Source organism: Melanerpes formicivorus, unplaced genomic scaffold (genome assembly GCF_026170545.1).
Source record: "Melanerpes formicivorus ecotype bairdi unplaced genomic scaffold, bMelFor1.0.p_v2 SCAF_13, whole genome shotgun sequence".
Lineage (NCBI taxonomy): Eukaryota > Metazoa > Chordata > Aves > Piciformes > Picidae > Melanerpes > Melanerpes formicivorus.
Genome location: NW_027142365.1, coordinates 13,698,060 through 13,716,773, shown reverse-complemented (window position 1 = coordinate 13,716,773; position 18,714 = coordinate 13,698,060). Strand labels below are relative to the sequence as shown.

The following is an 18,714-nucleotide window of genomic DNA, read 5'->3' as shown; positions in this document are numbered from 1 at the left end:
TTACAGGGCTCAGTCTGAGCTATGGAGTTAATTGCAAGCAAACTGTGTATGCTAGACAAATATTTATTGCCGTGCAAGTGTAGCAAGGAGGCAATGTTATCTCCACAGAATATGCAAAATAAAAGGAAGCATTGTCATGACAAGTTGTTCAGCAACTCAGCATAGCACAGTACATGTAATACTTACCTGGGATTAATTTAACCTATTGTTATGTGAATATGAATAACCGTGGGTCAAAACTGATTCATTTGTAGAGCCCTAGCAATAAATTCCCAAGTAAACATTTGACTTGAAAATTTGTCAGAAATTTAATGCCCTTTTTTTTTTTCCCCCTTTTTACTAATTATATTCGTTTGCAAGTAGAATCTTTAAATGTCTAGTTGGTTTTAACTGGAACAGATTGTAGCTATAAATTAACATGCAAAAAATTAGCATCTCTATTCCAGAGTGGCTTTCCACTACTCTTTTAATAATAACTAAATATCATCTTAGACACTGATTAAGAAACACTGTGACCAAAAAAACCAGCAAAGTACAAGTACAGCTAGTACAGAGGCATGTACAGGACAGGCCTATTATTTTTCTAAAATTAAATTATGTGAATATTAGAACTGTGCCTCCAGTTGAAAATCTGTATCATCTGCTTAACTCAGAGGACTCCCAAAGGCAAGTTAACAGGAAAGTTAACATGGAAGTTAACAAGGGCCTCACACACTGCTGACTGCGTCTTCTTCAACGAGTCAAAATGCAGGGTCCTGCGTCTGGATTGGGCCTATTCCAGGCACAAATCCAGGCTGGGTGCAGAATGGGTTGAGAGTAGCTCTGAAGAAAGAAACTTGGGTGTATTGATTGATGAGAAGCTCACCATGAGCTGGCAGTGTGCTCATGCAGCCCAGAAGGCAAATCACGTCCTGGGCTGCAACAAGAGGAGTGTGGTCGGCAGAGCAAGAGAAGGGATTCTGCCCCTTGACTCTGCTGAGACCCCACCTCCAATACTGCATCTAGTTCTGGTGTCCTCATCATAAGAAGGACACAGAGCTGTTGGAGTGAGTCCAGAGGAGGCCACAAAGATGGTCCAAGGGCTAGAGCACCTCTGCTGTGAGGATAGGCTGAGGGAACTGTTCAGCCAGTGGAAGACTCCAGGGGGACCTTAGAGCTGCCTTCCATCCAATACCTGAAAGGATCCTAGAGGAATGCTGAAGAGGACCTTTTCCTAAGGGTATCTAGCAATAAGACAAAGGGGAATGGTTTGAAGCTGAGGAGAGTAGGTTTAGACAGGATCTTAGGAAGAAGTTCTCCAGTACAAGGGTGGTGAGACTCTGGAATAGGCTGCCCAGGGATGCTGTGGATGCCTTCTCCCTGCAGGAGTTCAAGGCCAGGTTTGATATGAGCTTGAGCAGCTGAGTCTAGTTGAGAGGTATCCCTGCTCATGGTGTGGAGGTTGGAGTCAATGATCTCTGAAGTGCCTTCCAACCTAAGCCATTTTATGATTCTATGAAATGGTTAAAGTGTAGATTCAAAAATAATGATTAATGTGGAGATTTATCTGCCATGGTATGTTTTTCTGGAAATCTGTTTATGTGACCTTCCAGGGTTGGAGAATATTTATGGAGGTTTTGAGATGCTTAGTGAGTAAGTACTAAGTTTGTTGGACAGGCTTGTGTATGTTAATGAATAAACAGTGTTTTCAAGGCAAGTATCTGAGAGAGGGAGAAGAGGTGATATTGTAGAGCTTTCAGTCAGTGTTTGTAGACTTTTCAGGTTCAATGAATTCCTTGTAAGGTGAATATGAATTATGACTAAGAAAAGCAAATTTGTCTTCTACAGTAGATTATGCATCAGACATTTCTAGAGAATTACACACTTCTGTTTGCTGTAGAAGAGTTGCTGAGGTCTAGAAACAGTATTAGCAGGAATAAAAAGTGGTAAACATATGCTAAACTGTAAAATGATTATTTTTTTCCTTCTAAAAGCCATTACCATTTCCAGATCTGACTACAAAAAAAAAAATTCTTTTCCATAAAGTGTGTATATGGAGAGTAAAATGGTGTTTTCCAACTTCTCCTGCCAAAAGGTGTTTTAAGCTTTTGTAGTCATTAGAGCTATAGGAGACAGCTCAAAGTATGCATCTGTGATCCTAATTGCTGCTTTGTGCTGTCTGCTGGGAAACTGGGAGATGGGGTAGCCCTACTTACAATGGGATGGTGTAAGATGTTAGAGTTCCTGCAAGATCAGAGCTTCATCAGCCAGGCAGTGTAATTTTTAAGTCAAAATGGTTGCAGTATTCTGACCCATGAGCTTGTTTCATTATTTCTCACTAAGTTACTGGAGGAGCTTTCAGGTTTTGAATGGGTTGTTTCTTTTGGTCATTTGTCTTTCAAACCCTCTGAAACACATCTGCTCTGTTAAATCTAACCTTGAGTACACTTCAGGATTCTCCGAGCTTTTGTCTTGGATTAGAAACTGAGACGGAACGTGTTACTTGTCCTTAGAGGAGTTTACTTGTGCTACTGGATGCAATCTCCCCATTTAAACTTTCCAGGCTTCCACCTCAACCAAGGATAAAACTAATAATAAAAATCTTGGTGCATGATGTGTCCAGGAAGTGAAGTGCTGTGACAAAACCACTGTGTTACCTGCAGCAGAAGAAATGCTCTGTTAAGACTTGCACTGAAGGTTGAGAGTCCTTAATGACTTTCATAGTTTTCTGAGTATTTATAAGAATTTACTGACAGGGCATGCTGCACTGCTGTTGTTTCTCCTTGCAGATATTTCTAAAGCTCTCCTCAACTGATTTAGATACTGAAACAAAATAGGCCAATTAACATCACCTTGCTAATCCACTTTGTTAATCCATAAATTATTCAGAGCATGAATTGTGTTTTGCAGAGTGTTCTGCAAAGGTGCATCCCTTGCTTTAGGAGTTTAATAGCACAAATGAACGTTCCAGAAAACTCCCAACACGAGCAAATCCTGTTTGATTTTGGGTTTGGTTTTTTTAAAGTATTTTGTAGTTGTGCATATATCCAGTTTCAAAATACTTTACTCAGTATACCAAAAAGCCTGCCCTTGTTCAGTGTTCTTACCCTACTGATATTTGTTCATGTGTGCTTTCAGTGGAGGAAGACACTGAAGAGAGTTCAAGATCTGGTAGAGAGTCTGTGTCCACAGCAAGTGACCAGCCATCCCACTCATTGGAGAGACAGATGAATGGAAGCCAAGATAAAGGTGACAGAAAAAAGACTGGAAAGGAAAAGAAGAAAGATCGAGATAAAGAGAAGGATAAAATTAAGGCCAAGAAAGGAATGCTGAAAGGCTTAGGAGACATGTTCAGGTAGGTGCTTTCCAATCAAATGTAGGATCAATTATAAAACCAAGTCTCATCATTTATTTCTATTGTGACTGTTTGCTGAGGCCATATTTTACTGTACAAGTGTGTACATGATACATAGGCTGATCTCTCTGAGTGGTGTCATGCAAGGGAAACAGTGGAAGAGAAGGAGGTGGCTGGAAGGTTAAAGGGCTGCAAAGTCAGTAAGGGTTTAAAGTAACAAACTTCTTGTTCTTGTAAAGGTTCTTTGGTGATGTCTCAGTGGTGTGCATACCCTTTGCCGGGTCAAACAAGCTTAACTTCTTTTTTTTCCAAGCTGTGCTATTCCTAATACTGTACCCAAAGGTTATGTGTTACTAAATGAGTGGGTTTGTTTGCTTTACTATGAAGGCTGTTTGGTATCATGTGAAAGGGATGAGTCAGTTTGAGATTGAAAACCAGCATGCTCTTCTCAAGGAAAACAGGATCTAAATAAGGTTGTGTGCTCTGAGAAGTCACAGCCTGGAGAAAGGGTCAGTGAAAGCCTTGATTTTTACCAAGTAGTGATTTTTTTTGAAGGAGTCATCTCTCCAGCAGACATAAGTGATCCGGAAGAAGCAGACTGCTGAGGGACACCCTGCTGTTCTAAGTAGATGGTGAAGCATGATAAGCACCTTTGATCACTTATGGTAAGGGGTGGGAGAGCAGGAAAATCAGTCTTTCTTCTAGCTAGAGTAAATAAATACATTTCCAATAAAAACCAATATTAAGGCAGTCTTTGTTTTCTCTCTATATGCAGTGCTTCATTACTTAATTTAGAGGTGAGGTAACAGTAGTATTTTAAACATTATATACAGTGATTCTGCTCTGAAAATAAGAATGGAGCTTCAGTTAACTTTCATTCTTTGTCCTGTATAACATTAATTGAACTGAGGTTGTAACTGCAAAGGTACTTAAGAGTTGTTCTATGTCTGTGACTTGTGTTACAAACCTAGTTAACAGGAAAAAGAAAAGGTTTGGTAAGCAGCAGGGGGGTGAAGTAATTATTTGGAAAATATTAGTTACAAATGTGTTTAGAAAATGCAAAATAATATCAAGTTATTAGACAATGCCACAAAACACAAAAGGAGTCATAGGAGATAGTTCCATGTGTCAGATAGGAGGAGAGCTCTTCAGCCTGATTGCCGGCAGGTGCCAGCAGGGATGCTCATGTCTTCTGGGCATTTGCCTGTCTAAAGTCAAGCCTGAAGTGGGGGCTGCACCCTGCACTGTGAGAGGGGTGGAAGGCAGGAGACAGGAAATACTGATTGGCTCTTTCCTTCAGTCTTTGGCATTTTTATACAGCAGAAACAACAGGTAAAATCATGATAAATTCTATGGGCTCTAAGTAACTTACTCAATACTATGAGTGCTATGTCATGAGTTCAGTCAGAAAGTGTTTGCAGCGTATAGAAATCTTGAGCAGCTCGTTGGACCTCAGTCTCTTGCTGTGTAACATTCCCAGTACCTAGAGGACCTGTGAGACAATGCTTCATTTTGCAAGATTTGATAGGAGACACAGGGCTGACTTGCAGGTGGTCCCATCCCCAGAGAGGAGCTTTCCAGTTCCGTAGAGCCAGCTTGGTGGGGAACCTGTTGGCCCCTCTCTGCCATCCAGCCTTAGAGCCTATTGCATGGTGCTACTATGTGGCTTTGAATGGTCTGGATAGAAATGACAGTGGAAGTGGAAATTAATACTAATTTTAATCAGGTGCTTCTGGCAAGAGGAAGTCCCCTTGTCTGCATGCTTGATAGAACACTTCTGAAATCTTTAATCTGGAAACAGCTTTGACTGACAGGAAGATTTGCTGTTCACTTTGTTGTTTGCTCTCCATAACAGTCAATGTCGTCTTGAGTTATTTTTTTTCCTCACTACCATTTCCAAGTGAACTTTACTTTTCAGTCTCCTCTTAATTAACGTGGGAGCAGTGCTATCTGGATGCAGTTGACTCCTCCTGGATCTGTAAATTAGCTTGCACCTTGTCAGCCCACCCAAGAGAGGTGCTCCTGGCAAGCAGGAATATGCTGATTGAGGGAATTAAGCATTATGCCTCATTTCCACTCGGTGCTTGATTTGCTTTGTTGACAGGTTTCTCAATAATGTTTGAGAGATGGGCTTTATTATGTCTGCAAGATATGCTACTACTTCTGCCTATAACATGCTTTGTTTTTCTGTACATCTGACACACATCACAGGTATCAAGCAATCACTGAAAGCAGTTGTACGATAGAAAATAATGATGACTAACATTTAAAATTCAAGCCATGATCAAAGCATAATTGGATGTTTTGGTTCTGTGCAACACTGTGGTTTCTTTGTAGTTCTTTTTCTTTTCACCTTTTTCACTTTTTTTCCCCCCTCCCTTCATTTTCAATGCTCTTATCTTAAAATAATCTTTCTTCATTAGGTGGTGTGGGCAAAAGCACTTGTGGGATGAAATTACTGTTAACTGACGCTTTATTCCAATGTCTGTATTTAGCCAAGGGGCTTTTTTATTGCCTGTGTGCAGACTGGCAGCTCATAAAGTGGAGTCTGTGTGATGTATAAAAATAAGTCTCCTTGCCTTCAGTTAAAATCTTAAGATTTGCTACTGGGATCTTCATTAAACTATGCTGTGGGATGGAAACTCCCACTAGAGAACCCTGGGTGACATTTATCCTTTAATGTCTAGTCATCATTTCCAAGAAATCCCAGGATGATTCAGATAGCACCTTAAAGTCATGAATAAATCTTCTAAACACTGCCATTGTTTTACTGCTTGCATCAAACAAGCAGTAGGGAAGAGGATTGAGGTGCCCTTGAAGGAGAACTGTAAGATGCAGGGTGCAGCCCATGTGAGTCTGACACGCACAACTTCTGTGATTTCCAGAGGACAGTGGGCTATGTACACTCTGAAAGTTCACCCTTCTCACTGTGAAATAAATCTGTCTGAGCATGTGTGTAGTTCTTTTTTCAAATTGACATTTCAGGGCTGAACAGAATAATTTGTTTAAATTTGTCATTTGGCTGAGAAGTCTCTGTCTCTTCACAGTTGAATATAGGGCAGAAGTTGATGTAGAAGTGTTGAATGAAAATACTGGTCTGTTGAAGGAGGTGCAGAGCTTTGCTTACACCTGAATATATTTGTTTTAGCTGAAGAGATGCAGCATTCCTGTCCTTTTATCCCTTCAGCAGAGTCACGTGCAATGTCCTGTGGCTGTAATCCCATACCAAAGGAGAGGCCTCACAGTTCCTTCTTCTCTAGTGCTGGCATTTAGAAGGTGCCTGGATGGCCACTGCCAGCTGAGCAAATAGTTTTTGGGTAGCTGATATGAAGTTCTCCTTCTTTTCTTGTTTTGTTTCACTACTAAGGGGGCACAAGTGGATATATGTGTTGATGTCAGAATTTTGTAGAGATCTGCATGCTTCTCCAAGTGCAATCTAAAATATGCTTACTAATTTCTGCTTCTTGATAAAAATCACCTTGACAATCAGTTGATACAGGAACTCTTGCATTGCTGCCTTAAGAAAGAGACTTCACAGTTTCAAACAATGCACCTGCAATTAGTGCTGGCAGGGATACATTAATTCAATAGGCTTCTATGTTGTGTGCTTCTTTGACATTTCTCTCTCTCGAGAGAAGAATTGTTTATGCCACATTCTTCCTCTCCTCTTGCCCCTGTCATGTACAGAGTTAATTTATGAAAGTGGATCCCCTCAGGATGTAAGATAGGGAGATTTGAGATTGTTCTCATTTGTAGGGTTTGGATGATGATGAGATAACACATCTGGAGTGCTGCTGATCACTTATGATCCCTGTACTTCATTCATGCTTATTCCCAGTGTATAAGCTTAAATATAGCTTGTAGGTGGATGACTGCACTGGCGAAGCAATAGGCAGCTGAAGTGGTAGCTTGACATCTTTCCTCAGCTTCGTCAAGCCGTGTATCGTTTTCCTCTGTGGTTGTCCCTGAACCATGATTCTGTAAGGCAGTTCCACATGAACATAACTTTTCAGTGTAGAACATATGCACTGTGCATTGAAGTTCAGGGAACTAGCCGCTTGTGCTTCTAGTACTGCAGGCTGTGTATTTCAAGATCTGCCTCTTAATGTTGATGGAGATGTAAAGCTATAATGAAGGTAACTGATCTTGAATTCTTCTCTTAACTATTGTAGGATAGCCAGTGCAAATTTAATATTCCCAGATTACCATTAAACTCTAATCCTAATTAGATTTAATTATGTTTAGAATTATTTCTGAGAGTCTTGTAGTGTTGTATCTTCCAGTTCTGTGAGAGGAAATAGATAATTTAGTTTGCAAGCTTATTTAGCTGAAATCAAATACACTGCTGTCTTTTTTTGTGTTGGTTTTTTTTTTTCCCCTACACAGCTGCTTCTAAGGTGCACTGCACATGTCCAGATTCATAAACATACCATTTGTAGCTTTGAATTACACCTTTCAACCGCATAAGACATCTGAGACCTCTGACTGGGCATTTGGGAGAATAACCTACATGTGTTACTGTTGCTTGTTACACGACTTTCTTCTGTTGCCTACTCTGGCTTTCACTTAAGTTTTCTCATCATAATGTCTGTGAGAAAATGAAAAGCAAATCACAAGGGTTACACCATTGATTTAGTAATTACCTTCTTTTTCATTTAATAACAACCTTCAGACTTAAGCAGGCACATGACAAAAAGGTATCTGAGTTGTGTAACATAGTGTTGAATTATACCCTAATCACCAGGACTGGCAAATACCTTCAATTCAATAAAATAAAATCTGTGGTCTGATTTTCATCATTCAGTAGCTTAAGAAGCAGCAGTAATGGCATTTTCCTTGGAAGCATCACTAATAGAAGTCTGCATTGGTAAATGACATTTACTGATATGTGGACTTCATAGAAAACATGGGAACAAGCTCTGAAAGCTACAAATTTGTTTTTTGGATGTTTTTTTTCCTGAGTGCTCTGCTCATGGCACAAAACACCACAAATCTTGAGCCTGAGAATATAGAGGAGGAGGGTATTGCTTAAACACCTGCCAGTTGTGTCATTTCAACTTGGAAGGCTGTTGCTCGTGCACGGAATTGCGGCTGGGTTTGCTAATGCGCACCTGAGAACATCGCTGCCAGCTTGCAGTGCTTGTGCTCAGGCATTCATCGGGAATACAGAGCTGGGTCGTTGCTCTGCTAAATGGAATCTAGGGCCATTTGCGCTCTGTTTTTTGCCTGTTACTGCTATAAGCCAGCTGGCATCGCTATCATTAAGTCCACGTCTGCTTCCCCTCTTCTACCACAAACTAGAAAATGTGTGCCCCACTACAATCCTTGATGCCAGGCATCAAGCCTTTTCAAGATTCAGAGGAGGGGCATAGTCCTCGTCCTGGCTGCAAGCTGGCTACTGTTAATGGCACCCTTCTTTTCTGGGCTACGTTGTCCTGATCCATTTTCAAAGTTTCAGCTGGCCACTGGGTCACACAGAATCAGCAAACCCTTTTGAATGAAATCAGCCTTGCAGCAAATTGTCGTCTTTGATGCAGACAATTACCCAGGGCTCTTATAGATGTCTTTCAAATCATTTTCATATTCTTCACCTCCTTATTTCCAATAAGGGACTGAAAGAGATAAGCTTCACTGAAAATAGCTTTTCTTTAATGGAAAGGCAAGCCATGCTCCTTCCTTCCTCTCCACACTTTTTCACTTTCCTGTTTTCTGCTGTTTGGTGCAGTCAGCTGCTTTGAGGAAATGTGTTTCTTTGCCTGCAGCCCCAAACACACCAAGGTCTGACTTAAGCTGTCACTGGGGCAGGGGGCAACGGAATGGCAAACTCGTGTTTCTAAACCAAACAACTAGACATAATCTGTCAGGGATTTAAGGAATGCAGCTTCATTAAGTGGTTAGTAAACTCCATGACTTTTAAACGAAACACAGAAAGCAGTGGTATGCGATTGTGCGAGGGAGATTTGAAGCGAGAGATTAACATAATCCTACGTGGCTTTCTAGTTTGTCATTCTGACAGAAAGCAGGGCTTTGCTCTATGGATTCTTAACACTGGATTTTCCCAGAGTGAATCTTGAACTTGTAAATCTGATGGGGGTGTATCGTATCTGTTTGTGGTTTGTTTTTTTAATTTTGGTAGAATCAAGGCTTTCGTTTCTAACATGCAGAAATAGGTGTCAGGATGACCTGTTACTAGAGACAAGTACGTATTGGCTGCTAACATATTCTCCCAGTATTCTTCCTTTGCTTGTCAGTGAGTTTAAATAGAGAACCTTTGACACCTACGACACCGTCTCTGCCTGCAAAGCAAGCGAGGGAGGCAGGCGCCGTGACAGCTGAGCCCTCCGCCATCCTGCCCGGCGTTCTGCTGCGCTTCTCTTCCAGGCCTGATGGATGAATATAGAATGCAAGTGTCAAGGATGACACCTACTTTATAATCCCTGTAAAGCAAGCCTTTTCAGAGAAGAATTTGTTGACAGTTCAGAGATTCAAAGGAATTTTCAGTTTTAGCTCATGTAGAAAGGATTTTTTTGCCTCCACCTGATGTGATAATTGAAGCCTAACTAGGCAGTGTGCTGGTCCTTCACAAAGTATGGTAAATAAATACTGTCTTAAGACATGAAGGATTTGCTAGATGATAAGCTCTGTTAATGACATTTGTTTCATTATCTGTTGGAAATGTTCTTTGGTGATGTAATTTGCTACTGACAGCACCTGCGCATTGGTATGCAGTATGGATGCTGTAGATTGTGTTGCTAAAGCAGACTCTTCTTTGAAAATCCTTTCTAAAAACAGGAATAGGAATGTTGTCTTAGATGAAAATTAATGCAGCTTACTGTATTTTACAGCTGAAGATGCCATAGGCTATTAAGTCATAGTTACTTGAGGTACTCAAGTTGGCAACTACAGGGCAGCTGATCCTTTTCTGAAAGGCAAAGCTTCACCTTACCACTGTGTTTTACTTCCCGGGAGCAGTGATCTGTATTAGTGTTGGCAGGCTGATGGCTCCTGTTAGGATTTCCACAAGCCCTACTGTTGTGCAGAGAAATGGTCATTAAAGACAGAATTATAGAGCACACTTCAGTGAAAATGGCAAAATGGGTGTCAGCCAGTATGGTTTCCAGAACAGCCCCTGTGAGCCCCTGTGTTTCCCTGAATGCAGTAAGAAAATGGAGGGTGTAAGGCATTCAGAGGGTTTATTCAGGCTTTTAAATTGATGTTTCAAGAAAAAAAGAAGAGTTACTAAAGTTTTTGTAGGAAGATTAGGAGAGAAGGAAATATTAGAAATACCATGTAAGTAGTGTTTCCTCCACTTTGACTCTAATGATGACTTCTGGAGGTAAAAAACAAGCAAACAAACAAAACCGCCCCACAACCAAACCCCAAACAGGTAGAATTAGGAGGAAGTGAAAAGATACTGGAAATACTGCAGGTTTAGGGTGATTTCTGGAGGGAGGGGATCTCTGCTTGGTTCAACTTTTGCTCACAGCAGTCCTTCTTTAATGTTTCATCAACTGAGTGTCACGCCCAGTTGAGTTTCAAATATCTCCAAGGATGGAGGCTCAGCAGCCTCTCAGCAGCCTGTTCCAGTGCTTAACCACTCTCCTGGTGAAAAGTATTTGTCCTCAGTTAAGAGGAGATGGGAACAAGATACGGTGAATAATCACTGGTATAGAAGAGCTGAACGAATCAACATGTACTTATGTTTCTCGTGAAGCAAAACCATGTGGATGTACAGTAAGATTGTCATCCAAAAAGTTTAAATTTTCAAGGGTTTTCATGCTGTGTGATTACCCTCAGGGATTTACTGCCCCCACAGTTCTTTGAACACTAAGGATGTGGGAAATCACACAGCTGAGCATGCATTTGTGGCTGTGAGCCGCCCATTGCATGCTAAGTGTTTGGGAAGCAGGTATCAGTAAACAGGTTATTTTTACTGTGCTTCCAAGCATCTTCCTCTAAATTGTCTTGTACTGACAACTATTAGGATACCAAGCTTGGCTGGTTGATCTGATACCTAATAGTGTCTGATGTGATCCACTGAGCTAGAAAAGGTGACTGTTTTCTGCGGGACTGAGGAAGAAGCAGTCTGTAGAAACCTTCCTTTCTCTTTTTTCATGCTGCACCAGACAATGTCACCTCTTTTTGAAATAAAACTGTAAAACTGGTATTGCATAAATGATGATGCTTTTCATTTGCATCTCAAGAAAAACCTCATGCATTTGTAGTCAGGCAGTCACAAAGGAAAGGAGTTAATACTACTTTTGGAGGAGGGAGGAAGTATTGCTGTTAATTCCTTCCATGTTTGGTAGATTCTCTAATGTAAGAACCTAAGGATGAGAAGTCACACAGAGCTTACTGATAAGTCGCTGTACCCCAATACTTGTCTCTGACAGTGGTCATTAGTAGCTCCCAAGAGTAGCTACCAGAACAGGGTAACTGTATGGCAGCTCCTCTCAGGTCTGTCTTCCAGTCTTGGAGATCTGTAGCTCAAGGATCTCTTGAGGAGGCGGCTTTGTGCTCGTGTACAGAACACAGTGTGTGTATACTCTGTTCGGGGCTATTTGGCCTGTTACTGACAATTTGGGGTGTATTTAGCCAGTTCCAAAATACTAACAAAATGTGTGGCATATCATATACAAAAATATACTTCAGAGATTGTGTAGAATGACTTCTGTATCAGGGAGCTGCTTTTACATTGGCAGCGTGGAGACTTGATTGCAATGTGCCGCAGTAGATCTGACTCATTATGGCAGTATTTTATGGCACTCAGGTAAGCATGTTTGCAAAGTGGCAGTAAACCTTTTTGATGTGCAATAACATTTCAGTAGTTAATGTAGTGTTCCACTGCATATTAACTTTTACTGCTTCTGTGCAAACTTACAATAAGCAGGAGCGCAAGAAAAGGCTGTAGATGCTTGTAAAATAGGCCCTGCTGGAATGCACTTCACAAACTAGTTTTACAGTGTATGTTGGAGCGTGCTGGTGGTGTGGGTAACAGCAAATTTTGCAATGTTTGCTTCTGCAGAGTTAGAATTCACAATTTCTACAAACTGTGAGCACTTTTTTCCAGAACTTTTTTGATATCAGTCTTGCAACTCCTAACCTTAAAAAGAAAAAGAACCATAGTATGGTTTCAAGGAATTACTTATGGTGGGCTTAACTGTTTTCCACAAATACAATAGCGTGCTGCTGGTACAGCATTTACAAAAGGGTTTGCATTATAAATTGGAAGTATGTTGGTAATTCTGTCTTGGTAGAGAAATTCTCTGTTAGAAATAACTAATTCAGTAGATATATTCCCTTCATAGACCTGGGTTTGTCAATGGAATACGCAGTCAACCCTTTACATTGTTTGTGCTTGCAATACAGAAATCTCCTGCAGCTTGGCAAGTTGCTTAAGCCTTCAGGAGGAACTGTTTTCTCATTTTAAAAATTACCTAATACCTTGTCCATGCTAATGTTACCAAGGGCTCTGATACCCTGTGGTCTTCCCTGTATTATAGAAACATGCTAAAAACACAGCTTCCAGGTGCTGCTGTAGAGTTTAGTTTGAAGTTGGATGGAGGATGGATAGCTGACTGGAAAAGGTATATAAATTTTGTTTTTCTCTGCTACGCTGTTACAGGTTGTACTTAGTAAGAAAGTTTATGGATTAGCTCTAAAAGTTCTGACAGAGAGGATTTAATAACAAAAATGCATCTAGAATCTTTGCTGTATCAGCATTTTTGAGTGCCACACTAATGAAAGTAGTATATTTTGGTACCGATTGCAAATGCTTCTAGCATATTCAACACCAAGTGTGCCAGCAGCATTCAGAGTGTAAGCTGAATTGCTATTGCACATTTCAACAGCAACATGCCACAAATAAATCTCATCTATTTCAAAATGTTATTACAGATGTTATCTTTGTCTTTAACCCATAGTGCTGAAATTCAGAGCACAACATACTGCTGCAAGCAGGAGCTTCAGATATAATATTAAAGTATTTCTTTTCTCTGATCTTGCTGAGCAGGTAGTGATGCCAACAGCATTATCGTCTCTAAGTGTAATTTGTGGAGCTCCAAATGCTTTGCTACTTCTGTTTGCCTTTGATAGCTGCAAAAGGAAGGAAACTGTTTATGTAAGATAAATAAAATGTAAAGACAGTGCCATTTTCATTGGTATTTTTTAAAAAAAAGATTTATTTTAGGCTGAATATTCAGAAGAAATATTAAGATGGCAGCGATAATTGTTGTGTAGTGTGTGCAGCACTGAGCATGAGCAGAGCTAATCTCATTTAGAGAAGAATGTCCCAGGAACTGGATATCTTTATGTCAAGATTGGGTTTATTGTAAATATCAGCTGTGTGGGTTTCTACATAAATATAGGCCTATGTCTTAGAGTGCCTGAGCAGGTATGAGTGAGAAGAAAAATGTCAGTGTGTATGGGCTGGTCCAGGCCTGAGTTTTAATGTGGTAGGAGCTTACTTGTATGGTGACTGGAACAATAAAACCCTCCCCACCACCCAGCATCTCTGGCCTGTAATTAGTCCTTTGCAAGTCCTGGTTTGTACACCTTTTCAGTTTGAAATAAATCTCCATTCTCAGCCTGTCCCTGAAATAGTCAACAATATAAATCACAACTGATATAGTTATTTCAACTGCAGTCACCGTGAAGGCAGCTCAAGCTCTGAGTACTGGCAGCCATAGGATGCTGGCTGTCTCCAGGGCTCCAGGTAGCTCTGGGCAAGCCTCTGCGCCAGCTGCTGCAGGGACTCAATGCCAAACTGTCTTCCCAGCCATCATCCACTTGAGTCTTGTCGCCCCCCCTCCAGAGATAGATTGTTCTGGTGCTGCTGCTGTAGTGCAAAGTCTTGCTCTTAATTTTCCACCCAAAAGATATTGCATATATAAAGCAAATTTTCATGCTGCAGGGCAGACTATCATCTGACAGAACAGTCAGGGGTGTGTGAAGCCAGCAGTGGCATCTTAATGTCTACTAACTAAAGCCTTGGCACAGGCTATGACCCATGCCTTAGCCCTGTCTTTGTAACAGGCTTTCAAAACAACATGCCTTGGGATTTTTTGCTCTCTCTTTTTTATGACGATGTAGATTCAGGGGTATTCAACGTAACTTAACTGAGTTGTGCTCTAGACCACCTTGTAAAGCATCCTATTGGCATTATGTATTCATTTATGTAATTAAAGTGTGGGGTTGGCTTTTTTTTTATCCCCAAGGAGACTTAGGTTGCACTGTGGAGCCTAGAATGGGACAGGAAGCTCTAAAGCCATCAGCACTTGAGTGCTGTAGCTCAGGGAGGGGAATCGCTGTTTGGTGTTACAGGTGTTACCCAAGAAGAGAATGGCAGCTGCACGCCTCTCTGGGTTTCAAGGATATTTAGGCTCGAGGTGAGGAGAAAGTTCTTCACAGAGAGAGTTGTTAGCCATTGGAATGGGCTGCCCAGGGAGGTGGTGGAGTCACTGTTCCTGGAGGTGTTCAAGAGGGGATTGGACATGGCACTTGAAGCCGTGGTTTAGTAGTCATGAGGTGTTGGGTGACAGGTTGGACTTGATGGTCTTTGAGGTCTTTTCCAACCTTATTGATTCTATGATTCTAGGATATTGTGAGTAGACCCCCACAGATCCTATAGTGTTGTTTGTTGTCCTCTGCTGGAAATCATCTGTGCCTTCCCTACCTCCTATAAGGGTAAATATGTGAATGAGGCTAAAGATATAGATACATTGCCTACTTCTTAATTTATCCTAGAGAGGTTATTTTCTAGGAGCTGTGTATCAACAAAGATTTTCAGTAATTGACAGAAAAAGTGCTGCCTGACTGATTAACATTTCTAGGTAATGAGATCTGCAGGGAAGTTTTAATTTTTGCAAGGTTCCAAATGAACTGCCAGTAGTTGGATTAACTTCTTGTGTGTTCATGTTAACCTTTGTTAATTTTATGCAGTGTAATTGGAAGGCTGCAAGACTAAGTTTCTGGATTAATATTCCTGCAATTCCTTGCTCTAACTAGACAGTCTCTTACACTTAGCCTCTGTAGTAATTTTCTTGCTTAGGTAAGGCAGGCCATGCTCACATATGTGCAAGTGTTTCAGTTGTAAAATGGAGTTATGAAGACTTGTTTTTCCTTTTCTGCCAGAGAAGTGTTGAAGCAAATTTCCCTTGCAACTTCAAGATTTCTTTCTGCCCCCCCTGCTTCCTCTTTCCTCCTGGCATCTGAGTGCCAGTAAAATGGGTGGGTTTTTATGTGTCATTAGCATTTCTTGTAAGGTCTGCCTTTAGACCAGTACCCATTTTCTAAATTGTATTTCTGTACGATTGGAAAAAATCATGGTAACCAGATGCAGTATTTGTCTCTGGCCTGGCAGAGTGTTAGATTTAACAAAAGAAGCTAATAGAAATGTTCAAATTGACCCTTCTCATCATTTGGACTTCTTGGAGTTCAATCAATCTCTCATTATTATCAGAGTTATTCACGCAGAGGCAGAAGTGCTAGTATTTCTCATAATCAGCCCTTGAGCCAGATGTAATTTGCAATTTTCAAGCATTGTATTTTGAAACAATAAGGCATAAAAATGAACAGAGCAGGAATTAGAAGCATAGTTTGTGGAGAAAACGCGTTGAAGAGTAGCCACGGTTTAAACGCTCGCTGTAAATGCTCTTGGTGGACACTGGTGATTAGAGGCATACAATGTAGTGTTATTAATACCTAAATTGGGCCATCATTTTTTAGCTAATCTGTAGAGTGTGACAAATGTAACAACAGAAGCTGCATGCTTGCAAGGCAGCAGTTGTCAGGTGGGGAGTGCTGTGCTAAGGCTTTGTAACCTGCTCAGTGCAGTGTGAGCAGCAGACAGGCAACCGGATTTGGCACCCAGGATAACTACACTGTAGGTCATGCAGGCACCTGTTCATAGCAGGCTGCCCTTGGTACTCAGAATTTAGGCAAATATTTTTCTCCCCATGTACTGCAAAGTAGAGGGTTGTATGTCTGCCTTTGTGTAAGCAGTCTGCGAAAGACAACTTGTCATCCTGGAGGCCTTAACTCAGACTTCTTCAGGAGCCTGCTCTTTACTTTGCGAGACATTAGTTTTTGCAATTTGTATTTGCAGATTACTGTTTAACATCTTGCTGCCCAGTACTGAATTACCTGACAGGGCACTGCAGTCTTGATGGGCAAATTCTGTTTGAGAAAGGGCACAGGAGCATTTGAAAGTACGTTAAGTGACAGTAATGAAAGGATATGTTTCCCATTAAGATTATGTTATCTATTAAAAGACTGAATTAGCTTGGCTGTCACGTGTGTGAGCTACTTTCTTCAATGACAAATAGCACACACTTAGTCTATCAAATTTAATCTTGGGACAAGTAACTTTGTGGTCAATAACTGCTCTCTTTTTCAAATACATATACAACATTAAAGAGGTTTTTGCCACACAAGCAAACTTCAAAATGCTTAGACTGTAATAAAGCATCCATTAAAATGTCATGTACTGCTTCTGTCGCTGGTGATTGCTAGCACAGTTGCATCTAAACAGACGCTTTCTTTTTCATTCCTGATTCCTTCAAGGATGCCACAATCCACAATTTAACAGGTTTTGGCTGACCACCATGAAAAAGAGTTATTTATGGGGACTTTTAGTACATTGTGCTGTTGCTTACTGAGTTAATTTGGCCATGCAACAAAAGAATCTCTTGTCTGTTTGCTGACTAGCTGCTGTCTTTCCAATATTATCATTGTGAAATTATCCCCACTCCCTTTGACTTTCTCAGCCAGTGTTTTAAACTGCAGTCGCTTGGATTAGTTGTTAGGGTCTTTTTTCTCTCGTGATTGATTTATTTATTTATTAGAGCTGTCAATGGCTCCAGCTAGCTTTAGGCAATCACAAGTAGCAGTGCAAGATTATCTTCTGTTTAGACGTTTGTAAACAGATGGTCTCTCCATAAAAGAAATCTGTTTTTAAAAGTTCCACCATTTTATGCTGGAAGTAAATATTACGAATGCTTAAGTTGTGAAAAGAGAGCGACTTGGTGTGAATAATATTCTGCCTGTTGTGTCATGCCTTTCAGGAAATGTTATCAAAACTGTTTATGAAAATAATTGAATGAAACCTCCTGACATGTCTCTTGGTTTGGCATCAGACCCACTTTCTATGCAGTTGGGATACTGACTCACAATGAAGGCAGATGAAGCTTCAGTGGCTGGAAACGGTTACCGATCCCATATGTTGTTTCCACTTCTTTGCAGGGAGTTGTGGGAATCACCGGTGATGTTGCACATGAAGTGTTGTGATTTATGTCCCACCCTGGCTGTTGGGTTTGAGTAGCCTTAGATTGATGAGATGGAATAGGATCCTCACCTGAATGGTGATGAAAAGTAGTTTTAGTGTTTGGAAAGTGAGGCAGGGGTTGTTGTGAGAAACTGTGTGAATAGAACTTAAAAGGGCTTCATGTGCGTCACAGCGCTGGTGATGACTTCAGAGAGGACTGATAATTGGGAGTGGTCACCAGTTCTCCTTATTTAAATGTCTGTGCTCATGGCGGAACATGTGAGTTTCTGTACTGCTTGAAGGTAAACTGCATTGCTCTGAAGAGGTACAAGTGTATCTTCTCAGAGGTAGTTTTCACTTTCCTGAGTAACTTGTGTCTTTTTGTAATGCATCTTTCTTGTTCTGGAGCAGCAGAGTTCTCCAGGAACCCTGCTGGCAGGGCTTTTCTGATGAATGTTGCACCAGAAGGATCACTGCTTCAGGGAAGACAATCCTTGGAGAGTGAGAGCTTTAAATGTCCCTTTTAACTGTGCCCACCAGCCCCTACATCAGGGTGCCTGTCCGCCAGTGCTTCTGCATCATCTCCGGACAGTGCTGCTGCTGAGTCATTCCACTCCCTCCTAACAAGTAGAATTTGATCTGCTAATTTGATTAGATGTGATAAGTGGCTGCTTCTAGAAATCATTACAAATAGGCAAATGTTTGCACTTACAAGCATATATTTAAAAATAGTGGCTGCATGATTTTGCTTGGAAAGGAAGTCTTGTAAGCCCCCAAATCATCACCAGCTAGGGTGATTTGTGTTTGTGTGCCATGCTGAGTCACTGTTGATGGGTATTCATTTCTTTATTTTTTAGCAACAGGATGCTTTTCTGTGTCACAATAATCTTTTGCAATATAAATCTCATGATTTTTGCTGATACAGCAGGGTGAAAAGGATTAGACAACTCCTTGCAAAATCCTCTGAGTAGTGTTGGGTTGTGTGCGTATGTGAATACAGGTTGCTAGTATGAGTAAAGAGCATGCCTTGAAGGCAGAAAGCACTGACAGAATAGCTCAAAGCATTTACCATTTGTTAATTATTTTTTTTTTCCCTGTTAAGAAATGCAATGCTGCT

General features: G+C 40.8%; 1 protein-coding gene across 18 annotated transcripts in view; it reads left to right on the top strand.

The window, feature by feature from the left end:
- The window catches only part of PARD3 (par-3 family cell polarity regulator), a 437,461-nt gene that overhangs the window by 293,820 nt on the left and 124,927 nt on the right, over positions 1-18,714 (top strand). For all 18 annotated transcript variants that reach the window (XM_068146264.1, XM_068146259.1, XM_068146253.1 and 15 more), the window contains one exon: positions 3,118-3,334. In XM_068146264.1, coding sequence (XP_068002365.1) covers positions 3,118-3,334 — 217 coding nt within the window. The remainder of the gene's footprint in view (positions 1-3,117; positions 3,335-18,714) is intronic.